The 16,601-nt window shown below is 56.9% G+C and overlaps 10 protein-coding genes across 10 annotated transcripts; 6 read left to right on the top strand and 4 right to left on the bottom strand.

The window, feature by feature from the left end:
- Positions 1–255: 255 nt before the first annotated feature.
- Positions 256–823, top strand: H310_13455 (hypothetical protein). The gene is made up of 3 exons (XM_008880964.1): positions 256–405; positions 486–540; positions 632–823. The coding sequence occupies exons 1-3, from the start codon at positions 304–306 to the stop codon at positions 787–789; spliced, it is 315 nt and encodes a 104-aa protein (XP_008879186.1). The 5' UTR covers positions 256–303; the 3' UTR covers positions 790–823.
- A 5-nt stretch (positions 824–828) lies between these two features.
- H310_13454 (hypothetical protein) lies at positions 829–2,713 on the bottom strand. Its single transcript, XM_008880963.1, has 3 exons — positions 2,692–2,713; positions 2,447–2,609; positions 829–2,384 (listed from the first exon to the last, which is right to left on the bottom strand). Exons 2-3 carry the CDS (start codon positions 2,606–2,608, stop codon positions 855–857), a joined length of 1,692 nt encoding a protein of 563 aa, XP_008879185.1. The 5' UTR covers position 2,609; positions 2,692–2,713; the 3' UTR covers positions 829–854.
- A 202-nt stretch (positions 2,714–2,915) lies between these two features.
- On the top strand, positions 2,916–4,080 carry H310_13453 (hypothetical protein). The gene is made up of 2 exons (XM_008880962.1): positions 2,916–3,603; positions 3,656–4,080. The coding sequence occupies exons 1-2, from the start codon at positions 3,152–3,154 to the stop codon at positions 3,957–3,959; spliced, it is 756 nt and encodes a 251-aa protein (XP_008879184.1). The 5' UTR covers positions 2,916–3,151; the 3' UTR covers positions 3,960–4,080.
- Positions 4,081–4,302: 222 nt separating this feature from the next.
- On the top strand, positions 4,303–6,973 carry H310_13452 (hypothetical protein). Its single transcript, XM_008880961.1, has one exon. It carries the CDS (start codon positions 4,308–4,310, stop codon positions 6,441–6,443), a length of 2,136 nt encoding a protein of 711 aa, XP_008879183.1. The 5' UTR covers positions 4,303–4,307; the 3' UTR covers positions 6,444–6,973.
- On the bottom strand, positions 4,303–11,595 carry H310_13450 (hypothetical protein). The gene is made up of 3 exons (XM_008880959.1): positions 7,716–11,595; positions 7,581–7,666; positions 4,303–7,537 (listed from the first exon to the last, which is right to left on the bottom strand). The coding sequence occupies exons 1-3, from the start codon at positions 8,320–8,322 to the stop codon at positions 6,743–6,745; spliced, it is 1,488 nt and encodes a 495-aa protein (XP_008879181.1). The 5' UTR covers positions 8,323–11,595; the 3' UTR covers positions 4,303–6,742.
- Positions 7,527–11,595, top strand: H310_13451 (hypothetical protein). Its single transcript, XM_008880960.1, has one exon. It carries the CDS (start codon positions 9,967–9,969, stop codon positions 11,452–11,454), a length of 1,488 nt encoding a protein of 495 aa, XP_008879182.1. The 5' UTR covers positions 7,527–9,966; the 3' UTR covers positions 11,455–11,595.
- A 668-nt stretch (positions 11,596–12,263) lies between these two features.
- On the top strand, positions 12,264–13,139 carry H310_13449 (hypothetical protein; the record flags this gene model as incomplete). Its single annotated transcript, XM_008880958.1, has 5 exons — positions 12,264–12,417; positions 12,471–12,509; positions 12,567–12,580; positions 12,637–12,831; positions 12,885–13,139. The coding sequence occupies 5 exons, from the start codon at positions 12,264–12,266 to the stop codon at positions 13,137–13,139; spliced, it is 657 nt and encodes a 218-aa protein (XP_008879180.1).
- A 119-nt stretch (positions 13,140–13,258) lies between these two features.
- H310_13448 (hypothetical protein) lies at positions 13,259–13,764 on the top strand (the record flags this gene model as incomplete). Its single annotated transcript, XM_008880957.1, has 2 exons — positions 13,259–13,669; positions 13,717–13,764. 2 exons carry the CDS (start codon positions 13,259–13,261, stop codon positions 13,762–13,764), a joined length of 459 nt encoding a protein of 152 aa, XP_008879179.1.
- A 384-nt stretch (positions 13,765–14,148) lies between these two features.
- Positions 14,149–14,787, bottom strand: H310_13447 (hypothetical protein; the record flags this gene model as incomplete). Its single annotated transcript, XM_008880956.1, has 1 exon — positions 14,149–14,787. The coding sequence occupies one exon, from the start codon at positions 14,785–14,787 to the stop codon at positions 14,149–14,151; it is 639 nt and encodes a 212-aa protein (XP_008879178.1).
- Positions 14,787–16,514, bottom strand: H310_13446 (hypothetical protein). The gene is made up of 7 exons (XM_008880955.1): positions 16,319–16,514; positions 16,170–16,268; positions 15,686–16,086; positions 15,514–15,604; positions 15,329–15,466; positions 15,186–15,276; positions 14,787–15,126 (listed from the first exon to the last, which is right to left on the bottom strand). The coding sequence occupies exons 1-7, from the start codon at positions 16,479–16,481 to the stop codon at positions 15,054–15,056; spliced, it is 1,056 nt and encodes a 351-aa protein (XP_008879177.1). The 5' UTR covers positions 16,482–16,514; the 3' UTR covers positions 14,787–15,053.
- Positions 16,515–16,601: the final 87 nt, after the last annotated feature.

The following is a 16,601-nucleotide window of genomic DNA, read 5'->3' as shown; positions in this document are numbered from 1 at the left end:
GAAACGGTGCACCCACCAGTGGCGAAGCATCTATGCGATCGGTGCGCTCGACGGAATACTGCTCTATGCATATGTACTGCTTATCCACACCCGTGGTGGTTTTGTTTGTCGCATTCGTTCGGTCGCCCGCCCCAACCATTTGCACGAACGACGGGATCGCTCCGCTTACCCACCCATACCAGACAACGTTATCCGTACGACCACCAGCCACATTATCCGGCGCACCAATTCTACGGATAGCAGACATAGATTATCCGGGTACCCGGACATTGGTGTTTGTGACATCATTCGAGCGATTGCATCATGTCGTTCGCAGGGCGATTCAAGGCGTTCATCAACCACCCGACGGGCCCCAAGACGACGCACTTCTGGGGTCCCGTGGCCAACTGGGGCTTCGTCGCTGCTGTACGTCGCCACCTATCTTGATGGATGGCTCTGCACCGACTCCCATCGTTCCTGATGCCGATCTGCGTTGGGTTATGTAGGCGATTGCCGACATGAACAAACCCCCGGAGAAAATTTCGATCAACATGACTTCTGGTAAGAACTGTGGCTTGATGGATCTTGCACAACGAAGCAGTTCGTGCTTGCCTCACCTGGACCACACTCTCACGACTGGGCGACGTTGTAGCGATGGCAGTGTACAGTTTAATCTTCATGCGATTTGCGTGGATGGTGCAGCCTCGCAACTACCTTCTCCTTGCGTGCCATGCATCCAATGAAACCGCGCAATTGTACCAACTCCAACGCGCGCTCGCGCACAAGTGGACGTCGCCAGCGTCTGTGTAACTCGAGTCGACTTAACTGCGTCCATGACAAAACACCCGTCCATTCGTTTTGCCTCCTCTTTACTTCTACATGCGGAACACGCCAAACTTGGTTGGCGTCGGCAATTCGTTCAGCGCGGCACTGAAACTCAACCCGAGCACCTTGCGCGTGTCCTTGGGGTCGATGATGCCATCGTCCCACAAACGGGCGCTCGAGTAGTACGCCGAGCTTTCGACTTCGTACTTGTCCAACGTGGGCTGCTTGAACGCGGCTTCTTCTTCCGCGGACCATGTCTTACCGGCGCGCTCCATGTTGTCGCGTTGGACAGTCGCCAACACACCGGCTGCTTGCTCGCCACCCATGACCGAGATCTTGGCATTCGGCCACATGTACAAGAAACGCGGGCTAAAGGCACGGCCGCACATTCCGTAGTTCCCGGCACCGTAACTCCCGCCGATGATGCAAGTGACCTTGGGCACGTTCGCGCACGAGACGGCGGTCACGAGCTTGGCGCCGTCCTTAGCGATACCACCGTGCTCGGCCTTCTTGCCCACCATGAACCCCGTGATGTTTTGAAGGAAGAGGAGCGGGATCTGGCGCTGGCAGCACAACTCGATAAAGTGCGCAGCCTTGACCGATGATTCCGAAAACAGGATCCCGTTGTTCGCGATGATCCCGATCGGGCGGCCGTACAAGCGAGCGAACCCCGTCACGATCGTCGTGCCGTAGTGCTGCTTGAATTCGTCGAACTTGGACCCGTCCACAATGCGGGCAATCACTTTGCGAACGTCGAACGGCTTGCGGCCATCAACAGGGATAATCCCGCCAAGCTCAGCCGGGTCGAACACCGGTTCTTCAACTTCCGTCAAAGACTGAGTCACGTTCGCGTTGGCCTTAGAAGTCCAGTTCAGGTTGGACACGATGCGGCGGACTATTTCAATCGCATGTGCGTCGTTCTTGGCCAAGTGGTCCGTCACGCCGGAAGTGCGGCAGTGCACGTCAGCGCCGCCGAGCTCTTCAGCCGTAACGACTTCGCCGGTCGCGGCCTTGACAAGCGGGGGGCCGCCCAAAAAGACTGTTCCGTTGCCTTGCACAATGACGCTTTCGTCGCTCATGGCAGGGACATAAGCGCCACCTGCCGTACAGCTGCCCATGACGACGGCGATCTGCGGAATGCCAGCCGCACTCATGTTCGCTTGGTTGTAAAATTCGCGCCCGAAATGCTCCTTGTCCGGGAAAATTTCTGCCTGGAGCGGTAAATAGGCACCACCAGAATCGACCATGTAAATGCACGGCAAGCGGTTTTCGCGCGCAATTTCTTGTGCGCGCAAATGCTTCTTCACTGTCATGGGAAAGTAGGTGCCGCCCTTCACGGTGGCGTCGTTCGCCAAGATCATGCATTCCACGCCATGGATACGACCAATACCAGTGATAATACCGGCAGCTGGGACAGGCGTGCCGTACATGTCGTGGGCCGCAAGGGGCGACAATTCCAAGAACGCGCTGCCAGGGTCAACTAAGGAGTCGATGCGGTCGCGGGCAAGGAGCTTGCCACGAGCGACATGCTTGCTGCGAGCAGCTTCACCGCCACCCAAGCGGACAACATCCAATCGTGTCTACCTCCGCGATTGAGACAACTGTGAACGATGTCAACATCGAAGCCTTAAAATAGACCTACTTTGAGCTCACTCGTCAGCGTATTCATGCGTTCGATGCTTTCAACGAAGTCTTTGGACTTGGTGTTGATCTTGCCATCGAGGACATTCGAGGCCATTGCAAACGGCAGTGCGTGCGACGACATCATGCGTCGGATCACGGGCCGACGAAGGGACGAGAGCATTCTGTGCGTCCACCAGTGCGTGAGATGGTTCTCATGCATGCAACAGCGGGAGATATTTCCCGACCAAGGATAGCCGTACGTACGTGATGTGTTGCGATGTCGACGTCGAATTCGATAATGCAGCAGTGTGCGCGAAATTATCAAGGTATCCAAATCCAACGTTTCGGATTGGCTCAAGAATTTGAATTTTAGCGAATCCAATCTCTCTCTTTGATACATAACATTCTTTTCAGCCAATCATGTATATCTGAGTCACTACTTGAAGGACTCGTTCTACCATGTGTTGTACACTTGAAGATCACCTCTGAGGAGGCGAAGCTGTCGGACGCGAGCCCGATGACGCTTTGTCGGCACGAAGATGCCTTGGCTGTCGCTGTCCAACCCAGTAAGGATGGGAACACTCGCGAGGTTGACAGAAGATGCAACGCAATCTCGAAACCGCGATCGTTTCGAGGAGTTGGGTGCACCTATTCAACATGATGATAGCAACAATCTAAAAAAAGGCGCGGCGTGTGGCGCTCCCCGGTGCGTCCTCCTTCCGCCATGGAAGCAAGTGCTCGAAGCGACTCTCTCGACCGCAATGGGTGGGTCGAGATCGTTGACGAGCACGGGATCGTCGTGTACAAGCATGTACAGAGCGGGCATTGTCAATCGCATCTGCCCGTTGTGGCCGCCCCGTCCGAGTACAAGAGCATGAAGAGCGCGAAGTCGCGTCGAAGTCTTGCGCATCATCCGTCGTCAAACGATGACGAGAAGATGTTCCAAACTCAGGCCCTCCGCAACGTTAGCAGGAGCATGATCAGCGACTACATGGCTGAAGTCGACAAGTTCAACATGGCCAAACCATACGCGCGCCACCCTGACGGAACCTACGACGATTCACCATGCGTCGTGTGCAAAGCTGGACCGACACACATGGTGTTCTTTCCTTGCCAGCACAAGTGTGTGTGCGATAGCTGCATCAAGTCCCTCGGCGGAACCACGTCGTTTGTGGGGTACGTTCTCTTCTGCTCTTCATGGGACTCACGGCAAGCTGCAATTGCATAGAGGTTGTCCAGTGTGTCTAAGTGAAGTCAAGGTGATGTTTGAGTACACAGGGCGGGAAGCGGACGAGTACTGGGACTGGGTCTACGATGTGAAGCCGCATCTGTCGCGGGCATTCGATGTCAAGTTCAAAGCGACTGCGTTCAAGCTTGCAAAGACACATGGAACTGGGGCTGTGGTCGTGCCTACCAACGACCACGGGGTATTGCATCGTCGAATATCGCAGTTCCTCGGTCGACCGCATCAGGGCCCGTTGCCCCTCGAGCGAGACCATGGCGGCCGCCGGAAGACGTGCGTGCTCATGTAGCTCGTCGCGGTCTTCCGTTTCTCATCTCTCCTTCCATTGTTATTTTCGCCACCGATATTTAATCCCACACATGATCGCTCCATGCCACGACGGACTGACTTTCGCTCGCGCGCGTTCTTCCATGCTCTTGGACGAAAATGGAGATGCGTTGTAACTGTTTCATGTGGAACGGGGCGAAACCATCGGTGAGTTTGATTGGTTGATTCGGAAACTTCATCTACTTTGATTGGGTATTCTCCAGATGAATCCCGAATTTCATCCAATGATTTGGTCAAATATCGTCACTGGCAGTTACAAAGATTTCGAATCGAACGCGCCAGACACTTGGACCACTTCGAAATCTTCCACATGGAACGCAAGCCGCTTGAGTCGCCGCTGGCGACGACTCGTGCTGCCGCCCCGCGCACGCAGTATGGATCGATGCCCACTGTCACGATGAAGCGCACGAACGCCTGGTTCAAGCGCCATGCGCTCCCCATCGCCGTTGGCGCCGCGATTGCGTTGTCCTTTGGAATCTGCGTCGTCCATCACGTCACGTTCGACGCGGCGTCAACGTCGCCTGCGGCCACCACGCAACTCTCGTCGTCGTCGCACTCGTCAGTATTTGTTGTGGAGACGGGGTTTGCCAGTGGCCACATGTCCCAACCCATCGACCACACCCAATTCCGAACAACGGCTTCTCACGACTACTCTCCCAGCTACATTGTCGTCGACAGCTCTAAGACGTTTCAAGATATAATAGGGTTTGGTGGGGCGTTCACGGAAGCTTCGGCACTGCAGCTTCAGCGGTTGCCTCAATCGAAGCAAGACGACATCATCCGGCTGTACTTCAGCCAGGCAAGCGACGGCGGAGCGGCCTACTCGCTTGGGCGTGTCCCCATGAACTCTTGCGATTTTTCGCCATCGTCGTACTCGTTCGACGACGTTGAGAACGACACACTGCTGCTGTACTTTGACATGTCCGTGGCCCACGACACAGACGCCATGATTCCGTTCATTCAACGAGCGCTTCGACTCCGTCCTGACCTGAAGCTTTTCCTGTCACCGTGGAGCCCTCCCGCATGGATGAAGCTGCCCGATGCGTCCGGGAAACACAACATGCTCGGTTCGGCGCAGCCGTATGGCCTCAACCCTGCGTACCGGTCGTCGTGGGCGCTTTACTTTTCCAAGTTCATCTCGGCGTACAAATCGTACGGCATTAACTTCTGGGCCCTGACGCCCCAGAATGAGCCCCAACAGCCGGCCCCGTGGGAAGCTTGCCTCTACGACGATTCGTACCAGGCCGCATTCATCGCCGACTTCCTCGGGCCCACAATTCGCCGCGACCACCCACACGTAAAAATCCTCATCTTCGACCATAACCGAGGCAACGTCCACTTGTGGGCCCAAGGCGTGTACAACCACAGCAACGTCGAGCCTTACGTCGACGGAGTTGCGTTCCACTGGTACGATAACACTCGCGATCTTGACGGCGTACAGAACCACGAGCACGTCAACCAAACGCACCACTTGGACCCGACCAAGTTGCTCCTTGCGACCGAAGCCGCGCACTGCCCCGGCGTCGCGTCGGGGCCACAGGCGTGGGACCGCGGCCTTCGCTACGCGCACGATATCCTGCAGGATCTGAGCCATCACGCAAGTGGCTGGGTCGACTGGAATTTGATCCTGGACCACGAAGGCGGCCCAAACAAACTCGGCAACACGTGCGATGCCCCGATCATCGTACACCCGGACGGCCAAGACTTCACCGTCCAGCCTATGTACCATTTCATCAAGCACTTCTCGGGGTACTTGCCGCCGGGGTCAAAGCGAGTGTACTCGAGCGTGCACGTGTCGTTCGCGTCGATGGCCACCACGACCGGTGACGTCGGGAGTTTGGAACCGCGGTTTCCCGCTGGAGCGTATGGGTGCGACCGGTCAAGCCGCCAGCGCATCGTGCGCACCCCCGACTCAAAGCTTCAAGTGGCCAACTCGAAATTTTGCATCGATGTTGTCCCGGAACCGTGGCTCGGCAATCGCATTGAGCTCGTCGAGTGCCAGTACACGTCCAACTCGTGGTCGTTTGACGGTTCCGACAGTACCGTGAAGTTTGCCGTGCCGAGAAAAGCAGGGCGCGACAAGGAGGATGGGCAAGAGTACGAGTGTCTCACCCACCGCAACGGCGCCCTCGAAGACGGCGGTCGCCTCACACTCGAGCCTTGCACCGATCTCGCCGCCCAAACTTGGACGTTTGTCGGCGGAGAAGGGACGGGCACTCCCCCCGCACTCGTCAACCCGTCGAGCCAGCACTGTGTCACGGCCGGGTATGCCTTTGTCCAAGCTGTCGCCTTCGACACTCCACAGCAACAGCGCGTTCTGGTCGTGCTGAATGAACACCCGACGGAAGACGCGACATTTGACGTGGTGGATAAGCATCCGCACGCAAGGGCCGTCGCGACTGTCGTGCCCAAGGGATCAATTCGAACGTTTGTGTGGTCGACGTAGGAGTTGTCGGTCCGTGGCCCGTGCTGCCTGTGGTTTCGTCCGTTTTGTTTTGCCCCCTGTTTCCGTTTTGCCTTGACAATCGACAGTTTGATTTGCGCGGATCCACGTCTGGCAGTGTCGTCTTACGTGGTTGCAAAGGCCCAAGGAAACAACGCCGCCTCTGATGCAGGACAAAGCGCATGGCACTTTCGAGAGCGCTACCTCACGGCCGTGGGACAGCCACCAACCCTTGCGGCAAACTCTCGCAAGCGAACGCCGCTCATCTTGGTGTGTCGCACCGTTGTGTTTCCATGGCTAGATTATGTCAGTGATGCCCACGACGGTGCGACATCCATGGAGGGTGCGTTCGCTTGCGAGAGTTTGTCCCTGGTGCAATCCAATACCGCACGCGTGGCACGACACGGCCAACACGTCGCGAGTCTTGAACAGCCTCGCCATGGCAAAGTATTTTCCACTCGGAACCGTGAAGAATCGCAATGGTTCGTCATATCGAGCTCGTTGGCGTTCGTCGAGAGCCAGACGCGCTGGAGGAACCTGGACAACTGAAGGACGGGTGCATTTTTCACCAGGTAATAGTTGTGCCAAGGCCCCATGCATGTCTTCCATCGGGCCATCGTGGTAAAGTCCTGGGCCGCAATCCTCCCCTGTCGCTTCGAATGTCGAGGGTTTTGGACCAGTACGCATCTTCCAGCAACGTGGTGTGGCATGGCGCCATGACATTCTCGAGATGGAATCTCTTCGTCGCATCGTTCAATGGAGTGGCCGCGCCAGATAAGTACCCTCAGTCGTGACGTGGCGTGCTGTCGTCCGAGTGCAGAAGACCGTCCTGTGGTGGCGCGAGCGATGAATCGTCTGGAATCAACATTTCTGGCGGAGTCTTGGTATGTTTTCGCCTGGCTTCGTACATCTCGAGAGCATCTACGGTTGCATGTGACGGAAGCGGTACGGCGAGATCGATGGCGGCGACCTTTGGCGTACTCGGGATGCCACTGGGATCGAGGGATTGCTGTCCACACAAAGTACTCGTCCAAGTACCGCATGAATTCCGCTTGGACGGCTGGCGTGCGTCGTTCGTTCGCAAACAGGACGAGCGTCTACGAACAGACGATCGTCATGACGTCAACATTCCTCGCGAACCTTTCGATTCGAGATGGCCAGAATCGACTGCACGAGGGGCCGCACGCACGCAACTTCGTAGATGACGTCTGCGCACAAAACAATGTCTACAACCACGGCACATGAGCTCGGGTGGCGGGACGGCGGCATGCTTACCGTACGGAGCGGGAACGACTGCGTCGAGAGATGACGTTGGAGTGCCCCATCCATATTCAAGAACAAACACGTGTGTTTCGAGCTGGGCGGGCGTGCAGTTGGCTCGGACGTTGGCTCGCAGCCACGGCATGACTGGCGCGACGTCGGTGAGCACGACGCCAAAGCCAAGTTTGGCCAAGGCAATGCCTGCAAGGCCGAGGCCCGCGCCAAGCTCGCACACGGCGACAACCTTCGATTCGCACGTGGAGGCCGCGTGTGCCTTCTTGGCCTTGCGCGACGGTCGCGAACGCTGCAGCATGGCCGCGAAGCGTTCGCGATTGCACTCGATGTACTTGATCACGCACTTGGCGCTGTCCCACACGGTGCTACCCAAGACATGGGACGACGGGTCCTGCACCAGCGTGATGACTTCGCCACAGAACGTGTACGAGACTTCGCCAGCCCAGTGCGTGAAGCCCAGCGCATTCTCTTCCATCACCCGGCGCCCACCCGATCGATGGTGGTCGCCAATCACGCATCGTCCAATCAGACGAGGCCAACGATCTCGAACAACGGCAGATGCCGCCGACGCGCCTTCATACATCGCGTGGCATGCTGAACGAGCCATGGTCCGGTCTGCGTTGGTCAGACCAGTTCGCAGGACATGGTTTCCACAGCTTCGCGATATTCGTGCTGCACTGGGGTTCAACGATGCCCGACGAAAGACCCTCCAGTGCCATCAACGTCGACCGCCATGCTTTCACAACTTGGCAAAGACAACTCGTCAAACAAAGGAGGCCCCACCGCGCTTCCAACACTGGATCCAACATTGAGTCATGCAACTCAATGGACCGATTCAGCAACGTCGTCCAAGCGAACAAATGGCATCCCCTTGAGCGACGGGACGCTGCATCAACTCGACCGCGCCACAAATCTCGTTCGATCGATCACAAGTCCGTCGTGGCAAGCTTGAAGACAGCCGTCTTTGTGCCTTCCGCCTGCCTTGCCGTCGAGAACATATCGACCGGCCACACGTTTGCGCAAACACACGGCACGTTCTCGTCTTGTGCTCCCATACGCCTTCCCTCTTGATTGCGCATGGAGCGGCAGTGCCAGGTAACTCTGCCACTGCCGTCTGTCGGCTAGAGTCGTCGGGTGGGTGACGCTTGCTCGCTCATGGACAGACGAACGCACGACAAGTGGGAGCAACTCCAGCACACATCCAAAGCATCACTGTCAAAATGTGGATGCGGATCATTGCCTCGTGAGGCCAACAGAAGTTGCCCGACCAGCTGAAGTCGAGCAGCTTGATACGACAAATGGACGGTCGCCAGTGGTTTCGTTGAGGGATGGTAGTGTCCATGCATTTGAGTTGTCAGGGCATCGGGGCCTCGGTCGTCGTCGGTTTGCAAAGTCGGGGCCAAGGATCGGGCGGCCCTCGTCTCGTGGGCCACAGCGTTGGTTGAAGTCGATTTGAAAGGTCATCCATGACGCGACCAAGCAAACATGCCGAGTCTGTCGGGGGAAGTGTGTACTCAGGTCGCGCGATCCACACGACGAACGCAAACACTACCGTCGAGCAAAAAAATGCGCCGAGGCACCTTTCCCTGTGCGGTTGCTCTCGCAGCCCACAGCGCCTTGCATTGGAACGGTGGCATTTCCACGGGTGTCGACGCTTCGACTCAGAGCATTCGCCAGCGTCAGTTGTGTATTGGCATGTTCTCACAGGGTAGCAACCAACCACGTGACGTTGGGTTGTCAGGGTGTGCATTCCCTGAGTCCAGAACCCGCCATGACGGTCCCGCGACATGCGAGAGCGCCAAATGAGCCTTGGGGAGGGGGTCCCCCGTTCGACCAACGGAATGGCACCTCCCCCCTCGACGCGGTGGGCTATAGTCGACCTGGTGCCATGGCAACAGGGGCAGTGCATTTTGTGCTGAAGACTGGCATGTCTTGGACGTTTCGATGCCATCCTCCGTGTCGAGTATCCGCCCACTGCCCTTGGAACGTTCGGATTGTCTACTCAACAACGACGGCGAGAACGGTGGCCCCAAATTCTTGTGGCCCCGCCGGCTACAACCGCCACTCAAGATCTTGATGCACGAACAACAACGTTCGAGTCGCCCACGAGCCGTCCCGCCGTCCTTCGGACCGCTCGCCGCTTGGTCGAATCGAGTCACTCGTCAATTTTCGACGCCCACGTCGCGCCACACTTGGAGCGTTGACCGTCGTTGTCCGTCGCCTCGTCTGTTCCCGCGACCGACCACGTACCATGAACCTTACCCTTGTCGTCAACGGGACGTTGGTGACGCTCACCGACACAGACGTGGCTGCGCTCGTGGCGGCAGCCGCACCGACCATGGACACCGCGTCAGCGCGCGCGCTCGACACGTTTTACACGCTCATGGGGGCGTTTCTCGTGTTTTTCATGCAAGTCGGGTTTTGTTTTCTTGAAGTTGGCTGTGTCCACGTCAAAAATACGAAAAACATCTTGGTCAAGAACATTCTGGACGGATGCATCAGCGCCATGAGCTTCTACTTTGTCGGGTACGCGTTCGGGTTTGTCCAGGGCGATGGGTTCATGGGGAGCAGCGGGTTTGTCTTTCAAGACAACATGTTTGCCGGCGACGACGACCGCCGGTACAACGGCAAAGCGTACGCGGGCTGGCTGTTCCAGTGGGCTTTTGCCGCGACCGCTTCGACCATCGTGACGGGTGCTGTCGCCGAGCGCATCTCGTTCATCGCGTACATTTCATACGCCGTCGCACTGACCGCGTTCATGTACCCTGTTGTCGTGCACTGGGTGTGGTCGTCCACGGGGTTTGCCAGTACGACCCGAGCTGCGGGCACCCTATTGTTTGATGTGGGAGCGGTCGACTTTGCTGGAAGCGGCGTGATCCACATGACGGGGGGTATGGCTGCCCTCGTTGGGTGCTACCTGCTCGGCCCTCGACTCGGACGCTTCGAAGACGGCCAGGTGCACGACATGCCCAAGCAGTCGGTGCTCCTCCAAACAGTCGGCACGCTTCTGCTCTGGTTTGGCTGGTACGGCTTCAACTGCATGTCCACTGGAACTCTGACCGGGCATGGCGCCGACGTCGCCGCCAAAGTCGCCGTCAACTTGACGCTGGCTGCCGCCGCAGCTGGTGTCGGGAGCGTTTGCTTGAATGCCATCACAGGGGACCGCATTGTCGACCCAACCATGGCCAACAACGGTGTGTTGGCTGGAGCAGTCGCAATCACTGCCGGGTGTGCCGTGGTTGAACCCGCCGGCGCCGTCGTCATCGGACTTGTGGCCGCGGTGCTGTACACGGCATCGTCGCGGCTTCTTGTTCGCTGGCACATCGACGATGTCGTGGATGCGGTGCCTGTACATCTCGTGTGTGGGATGTGGGGCGTCCTTGTTCCGGGCTTGTTGGCGTCAGCGGATGGGATGGAAATGGCGTTTGGGCGGAGCGACACATGTGGGTTGTTTTACACGTGCGCTCACAGCGGCCGCCAGCTCGCCGCCCAGGTCGTCCTCATTTTGTCGATCGTCGGATGGGTTGGTGTCACTTGCTCAGTGCTCTTCCTCGGGCTCTGCCGCCTCCAGTTGCTGCGCGTCACCCGTGAGAACGAACTCGCTGGCCTTGACGTGTCATACCATGGTGGTCTCGCCTATGACGCCAGCGATTACTACAAGACGGCCGTCGCAAAGACCGAGCCCTCCAGCAACGACGAGGCGGAATTCGTACCTGTTTCGACCCCCGTTCACGTGTAAGGGCAGTTTGTTGGCCAAACTTCCTCACGACGTCGCTTCCATTTCTTTTTGAAATACTTATTCCGTTTCCTTTCTTGGTCTTTTACGCAATTGTGACGCTGCAGGAATCGGGGGGTATTTCCATTGCTTGGATGATGGCATGAACGCTTTGAACGACTGTCTTCGCATGGCGCCCGGCCACCGTGACACAGGCTGGCTTGGACTGTTCATACCCCGACATGCATGGACTCTGCAATGGAGCCCATCATCACTGGAAGTGTCGCAGTTTCCCTTTTTCGCTGGCAGTTCTTTAGATTTGTGGAGCAACCTCTACCTCAGTCAGATCAACTTGGCTGACCGAGGTCAATGCGACGCTAGCCACAAACACACGCATGAGCTGTAGCTGTGAGTGAGAGACCCTGCATGCCTCTGACGACGGAACCAGCACTGTCGATGGCTGAAAGGAATGCGCCGGTGAAGCGCCGCGTTTTCTCGCATGTCACAAGGTGCGGCACTACAAACGAATCAGGTGCCGACATCCGGATAACACAATCACTTACCGCTCGCTTGGGCTATGCCGCGAAGACAGGACGGCCGACCTCCGGCACAGAGCATCGCGATGGCCAAGAAGAGCATCTGCTACACTCGTGTGTGGTGGATGGGATTTCATATCGCCGTATACGTGTATCCAATCACCGCTGGCGTGTGGCGGCGATATTTCCAGGAGTGCATTGCTGGGCTCGTGCTCTGCATCGGTGTTGGCGTCGTGAACCTGGCGTGTTACGTTGCGCTGCAGTGTTCATCTCCCGGTTTTGTACAGCTACAGGAGGATGGGAATGATACGCACGACGAATGCCAAATTGACGACGTGCCGCATGCTGAAGGCAGCAGCGAATCGCTTTTGGATGCTGAGGCAGCGCAACTGGACCGGCGGCATTTCTTCGCGGACTGCCACGTCCGTGCCCCTCTTCGTGCAAAGCACTGGTATGTTGGATTTTGATTGCTTCCTTGATTGGCCTTATGTCGCTTCAACCTAGCAACGACTGCGGGCGATGCGTGGAACACTACGACCATCAGTACGTGCATTTTTGTATACATTCATGACCTTACATGCCTTGTGCCAAACCATGTAGTTGCGTATGCGCAGGTGTGTGTGTGGGCCGCGACAACCACCGCCGCTTTGTGCTTTACATGTTGACGCAGACAGTCGAGGCAGTTTGGGGCATGGATATTGCGTCTTTCGGGATGCGAATGAACGACGAGACTGACGAGAAAAGTCTGGAACAGTGGGTGCAAGACAGCTTTCCGTTCATGCTGCTCATTGTGTTTGGATTCTTTGTGTTTTTGATTGCGTTTGGGCTGTTCTGCTACCACGTCTTCCTCATCACAACAAACCAAGTACGCTACCCCTCCATCGCCATATCTGCCTCACACACGTGTTGATGGTATAGTCGTCATGGGAACACGCCAAACGAAGCAAGATCACGTACCTGAAGGACCTCCCGCTGGACGTACTGCCATTCAGTCAAGGTGCCCTAATGAACATTTGGTTGTTCCTACGAGGACGCCCGAGGAACGTGTGGACGTACAACATGGAGACCAAAGTGGGAACAACATTATCTCGGCCGCCTTCATTCGAGGCGATCGGCGCCGCTCCTACCGCCTTGGAAGTGTCTACGAGTATTGCCGCTGATGTCGTCGAATGACAGGACTTTGCGCGCCAATTCCATCCGGATAATTTCAAACAGGCATTCGGATATCCGGATAAACCGATTTTATCCGAATGATGGTCATATTGAAATAGTAGCAAAGAATCGTCAGTGTCATGCAAGAAGTGTCCCCGATCCGACTGACGGCGACGGTGGTGACCGGATTTGGTCGCGGCGGGAAGCAGCTGGGCTGTCCGACGGCCAACTTGTCTGCTGACGACTTGGGTGACAAGCTGCATGACATTCCGACGGGGATTTACTGCGGGTGGGCGACTGTCGACGGCAAAGGTCCGTACAAGGCAGTCGCTAGCGTGGGCTGGAACCCATTCTTCCAGAACAAGGAAAAGACGATCGAACCGCATTTGTTGCACGAATTCACATCCGACTTTTACGGCGCGACGCTCAACCTCGTCCTCGTGGGGTACTTGCGACCAGAAGAGAACTTTCCGTCACTGGAAGACCTTATCAACGCAATCCAATCTGACATCTCCCTCTCTCGTGTGTGGCTGAACGAACCTCAAGCCCAGGTAACGTCAAGTTCATTGACCATATCGTGTTCTAAGTCAACTTGTAGGCGATCAAAGCAGCCGACTCGTTGCTTCAGACGGCGTCCTCGTTGTAGACATTCGACCTTCTAACCGACACCCCATACTGCTTTCCTGTCAGCGACAATGCGTGCGTTTTCAAATTCGGTATCTCGAGAGGACGCGTGACGACAGATCTTCGTGGGTAGCCCGAACGTCTGGAGAGCGTTCGAGTCGAGCAACGCGGCTCACAGCACCATGGCCGTCAACACGGGTCACAGTGTGGCTCTCAGTACAGCCCCCGAGGCAGTTGGCCATCATTTCAGTACAAAGCCAAGTAGACTACCTCGAGTAGGTGGCAACCTATTGTAGACTGCGCTGCACAGCTCAAGCCCCAGTCAATTGGCGCGTCTAGATGACTGGCCGGGCATGGCTTGGCACGAAGTGGGGCCAGCAAATATGCTTGTGTAGATGCTCGTGCATCAGTACATATCGTGGCTGCTTATGTAGTCGGACAGAGCGAGAAGAATGAGGTCGTGGCTGGCGTGGTCGACTGCGTACATCGTGAAGCCTTCTCGGCGATGTTCCAAGAGAAACGAGAGGACATCGAGATGCCCGTGCTCCGCTGCCCAATTCACTGCCCACTTGGTGCATCCTTCGTCGCGGTGGGTGTGCAAGAACTGCACGACATGCAAGTGCCCGTTGCGCGCCGCCAAATCCATGGCGGACGTCGTGCACTGCCCAATCGCTGCTTCATGGAGGAATTGCAGGATCGCCAGGCGACCGAGCGCCGCCGCCGAGTCCATCGGGTTTGGTCGAAGGGCAAACGTGGGATTGGACTCTTTGCTGGACCAGGCAGACGAAGCAGACGGACAGCCGTAAGGTCGACACTGTAGCAGTCGCTGTACAAGATCCAACCGATCCTGCTCGATCAGAAGGAGGAGCACCGACCGTGGGTCTTCCAGGTGTCCAATGTGCTTGTGTGCAAGGCGCGGCCACTTAAGCAGCATTGCGTGCCGATGGCCATACACGGGCCGGAGGGCGTCGTAAATGCCGTCTTGGTACGTCATCGCGACGACGAGCAAGTGGACGTTCGTGAGGACGCGGTGCGCTGTCGCCATGCCAGGTGCAGTATATGAATGCCGCTGTCCATCCATGGGACGGCCGGTGCCGCCGTTTTCGATCCTTTCGTGCGGGTACTTCATGGGCATGGAACATTTACCCAACGGCGGCAACCTCCCACGGAAGGGGAAACTGCTCCAGTTGATGCAGCGCACGAACGACTACAGCACGACCAAGCGAGGCCAGCATCACGCAGCACCTCTCCAGTGCACAGGAAAACATGTTAATGCGCGTCGTTCATGACACAGGCAGCAACGCCTCGTCCTCACTCCTTGGCTTCCTTTTTGGCCGACGGCTTTTTCTCGGTCTTCTTGTCCTTATACCGTCGAAGCTCCTCCCTGTAGTTAGAGACTCCTTCGTTACGAGCCTTGCGATCTCGACACCACTCGCGCCTTACCGCTTTTGTTTGCGCAAGGCATCGATGGATGGCTCGGGGTACTTGTCGTCGACGTCGTCTTTGTCATCGTCGACGGCGTCTTTCCCCGCCGCTGCGCGCGACCGAGACGTGACGATCCATGCGGACTCGAACGAGACACTCACCTTCGGGAGGGGTCACTGGTGGGTACAGCTCCGCGATCGCCTTCGCCCACAACTTCATGCGCTTGTCCAAGTTGGACTCTTCAAAGTCGGCCACGCGCGCGCCTTTCGGCAAACCGATCTCTTCGAACGTATCGCTTCCTGCCGTCCATACTCTGACGTCGCATCGTTGCCCATGGTGCACGTACCTGGCGGTACGAAGAGCCCTTTGTCGACTTCTTTGGTGGATTTGCCGCCGCCTTCGGATTTGTACAAGGCAGCGTTCAATGCCGACCGAAACTAGTCCATGGGTGCATCTTGCGTTGGTCCGTGTTGGAACGATATACAGGAGTCGCCATGGTGCTTCATGCGGACGCATACCTGCGTGGCGAGGGCCTTGTCCTTGACTGTTGTGAAGAGCAGCGTGGCGCCGATCGCGTGTGCAATGTAGCGCACGGCCTGGATCAGTCCCTTGCGCTTGACGCTGTCTTCGTCGCGGAAAGTCTCGTACTTGGCGCCGACGATCAAGAGCGGGATCGATATCGGAGACACGTCGCGTCGGTCGGGGTGCTTCTCGCCGTACTTGGCTTGAATAAACGCTTCGGATGGGGGGGCAGCGTTCGAGTCGGTGAGGAGCTTACGAACGAGGGTGACCCAGTACACGAGCGAGGGGAGGACGTCGCCCGGGACGGACAAGTCGAGGACGAGCATGAGTGTCGACCTGGGCAACCTGTCGGGCGATAGAGGCACTTTAAGTAGCTCGAGCACCTTCTTGGTTGTGGCTAGGATCGGACACGTGAGATGATTTCCATCGATGTAGTCGTTCAAGCGAGTTGAATCAAAGATTCGCCGCAGAGGTACCGACCCAGCTCCCAAATGTGAGCGACGGCCTTCTTGTTGCTGCCAGCCACGGCTCGCCGAGCGTATACGTAGTCGAGCGCTGCCGTGGGCTTTGGCTCATCAGCTGCTCCAGAACAATCAGTGAGGACGAAGCGCAGGATGTACACATTATACCCTTGTTCGGATTGAGGAAATACAAGATAAGGGATGACTTTCCGCTGTTCTTGGGCCCAATGACAACCAGGTACGAGTCGTCCGCGGCGCTGCTGCCATCTCCTTCATTGTTGGACGCCTTCGCGTCTGCCGCGAGCCGCGCAAAGATGTCCTTGGATTCCATGTTCGTTTGTGCGAGGCCGACGCGACGGTTCACGTAAAGTAACTGTCTGTGATTGTTTTAAAAATATTGGGAGGTTGTTTGTATGGAAAAGTAGAACTTTGTTTTTAAATTGATTCTCTT

This window comes from Aphanomyces invadans, assembly GCF_000520115.1.
Source record: "Aphanomyces invadans strain NJM9701 unplaced genomic scaffold supercont1.51, whole genome shotgun sequence".
NCBI classification, from domain to species: domain Eukaryota; phylum Oomycota; class Saprolegniomycetes; order Saprolegniales; family Verrucalvaceae; genus Aphanomyces; species Aphanomyces invadans.
This window is presented reverse-complemented; position numbering and strand designations above follow the sequence as displayed.

Excerpts from the sequence above, each read along its gene's own strand:
- H310_13455 (XM_008880964.1), top strand. The coding sequence starts at position 304 with ATGTCGTTCGCAGGGCGATTCAAGGCGTTCATCAACCACCCGACGGGC. Across the intron at positions 406-485 it reads ACTGGGGCTTCGTCGCTGCT|GCGATTGCCGACATGAACAA; the intron begins GTACGTCGCCAC and ends TGGGTTATGTAG. Across the intron at positions 541-631 it reads TTCGATCAACATGACTTCTG|CGATGGCAGTGTACAGTTTA; the intron begins GTAAGAACTGTG and ends GCGACGTTGTAG.
- H310_13454 (XM_008880963.1), bottom strand. The coding sequence starts at position 2,608 with ATGCTCTCGTCCCTTCGTCGGCCCGTGATCCGACGCATGATGTCGTCG. Across the intron at positions 2,385-2,446 it reads CGCTGACGAGTGAGCTCAAA|ACACGATTGGATGTTGTCCG; the intron begins GTAGGTCTATTT and ends TCGCGGAGGTAG.
- H310_13453 (XM_008880962.1), top strand. The coding sequence starts at position 3,152 with ATGGAAGCAAGTGCTCGAAGCGACTCTCTCGACCGCAATGGGTGGGTC. Across the intron at positions 3,604-3,655 it reads GGAACCACGTCGTTTGTGGG|AGGTTGTCCAGTGTGTCTAA; the intron begins GTACGTTCTCTT and ends GCAATTGCATAG.
- H310_13452 (XM_008880961.1), top strand. The coding sequence starts at position 4,308 with ATGGAACGCAAGCCGCTTGAGTCGCCGCTGGCGACGACTCGTGCTGCC.
- H310_13450 (XM_008880959.1), bottom strand. The coding sequence starts at position 8,322 with ATGGCTCGTTCAGCATGCCACGCGATGTATGAAGGCGCGTCGGCGGCA. Across the intron at positions 7,667-7,715 it reads AGTCGTTCCCGCTCCGTACG|ACATTGTTTTGTGCGCAGAC; the intron begins GTAAGCATGCCG and ends CCGTGGTTGTAG. Across the intron at positions 7,538-7,580 it reads TGGCCATCTCGAATCGAAAG|ACGCTCGTCCTGTTTGCGAA; the intron begins GTTCGCGAGGAA and ends GTCTGTTCGTAG.
- H310_13451 (XM_008880960.1), top strand. The coding sequence starts at position 9,967 with ATGAACCTTACCCTTGTCGTCAACGGGACGTTGGTGACGCTCACCGAC.
- H310_13446 (XM_008880955.1), bottom strand. The coding sequence starts at position 16,481 with ATGGAATCCAAGGACATCTTTGCGCGGCTCGCGGCAGACGCGAAGGCG. Across the intron at positions 15,277-15,328 it reads ACCAGTGACCCCTCCCGAAG|CGGCGGGGAAAGACGCCGTC; the intron begins GTGAGTGTCTCG and ends GGTCGCGCGCAG. Across the intron at positions 15,127-15,185 it reads GCCTTGCGCAAACAAAAGCG|GGAGGAGCTTCGACGGTATA; the intron begins GTAAGGCGCGAG and ends CTCTAACTACAG.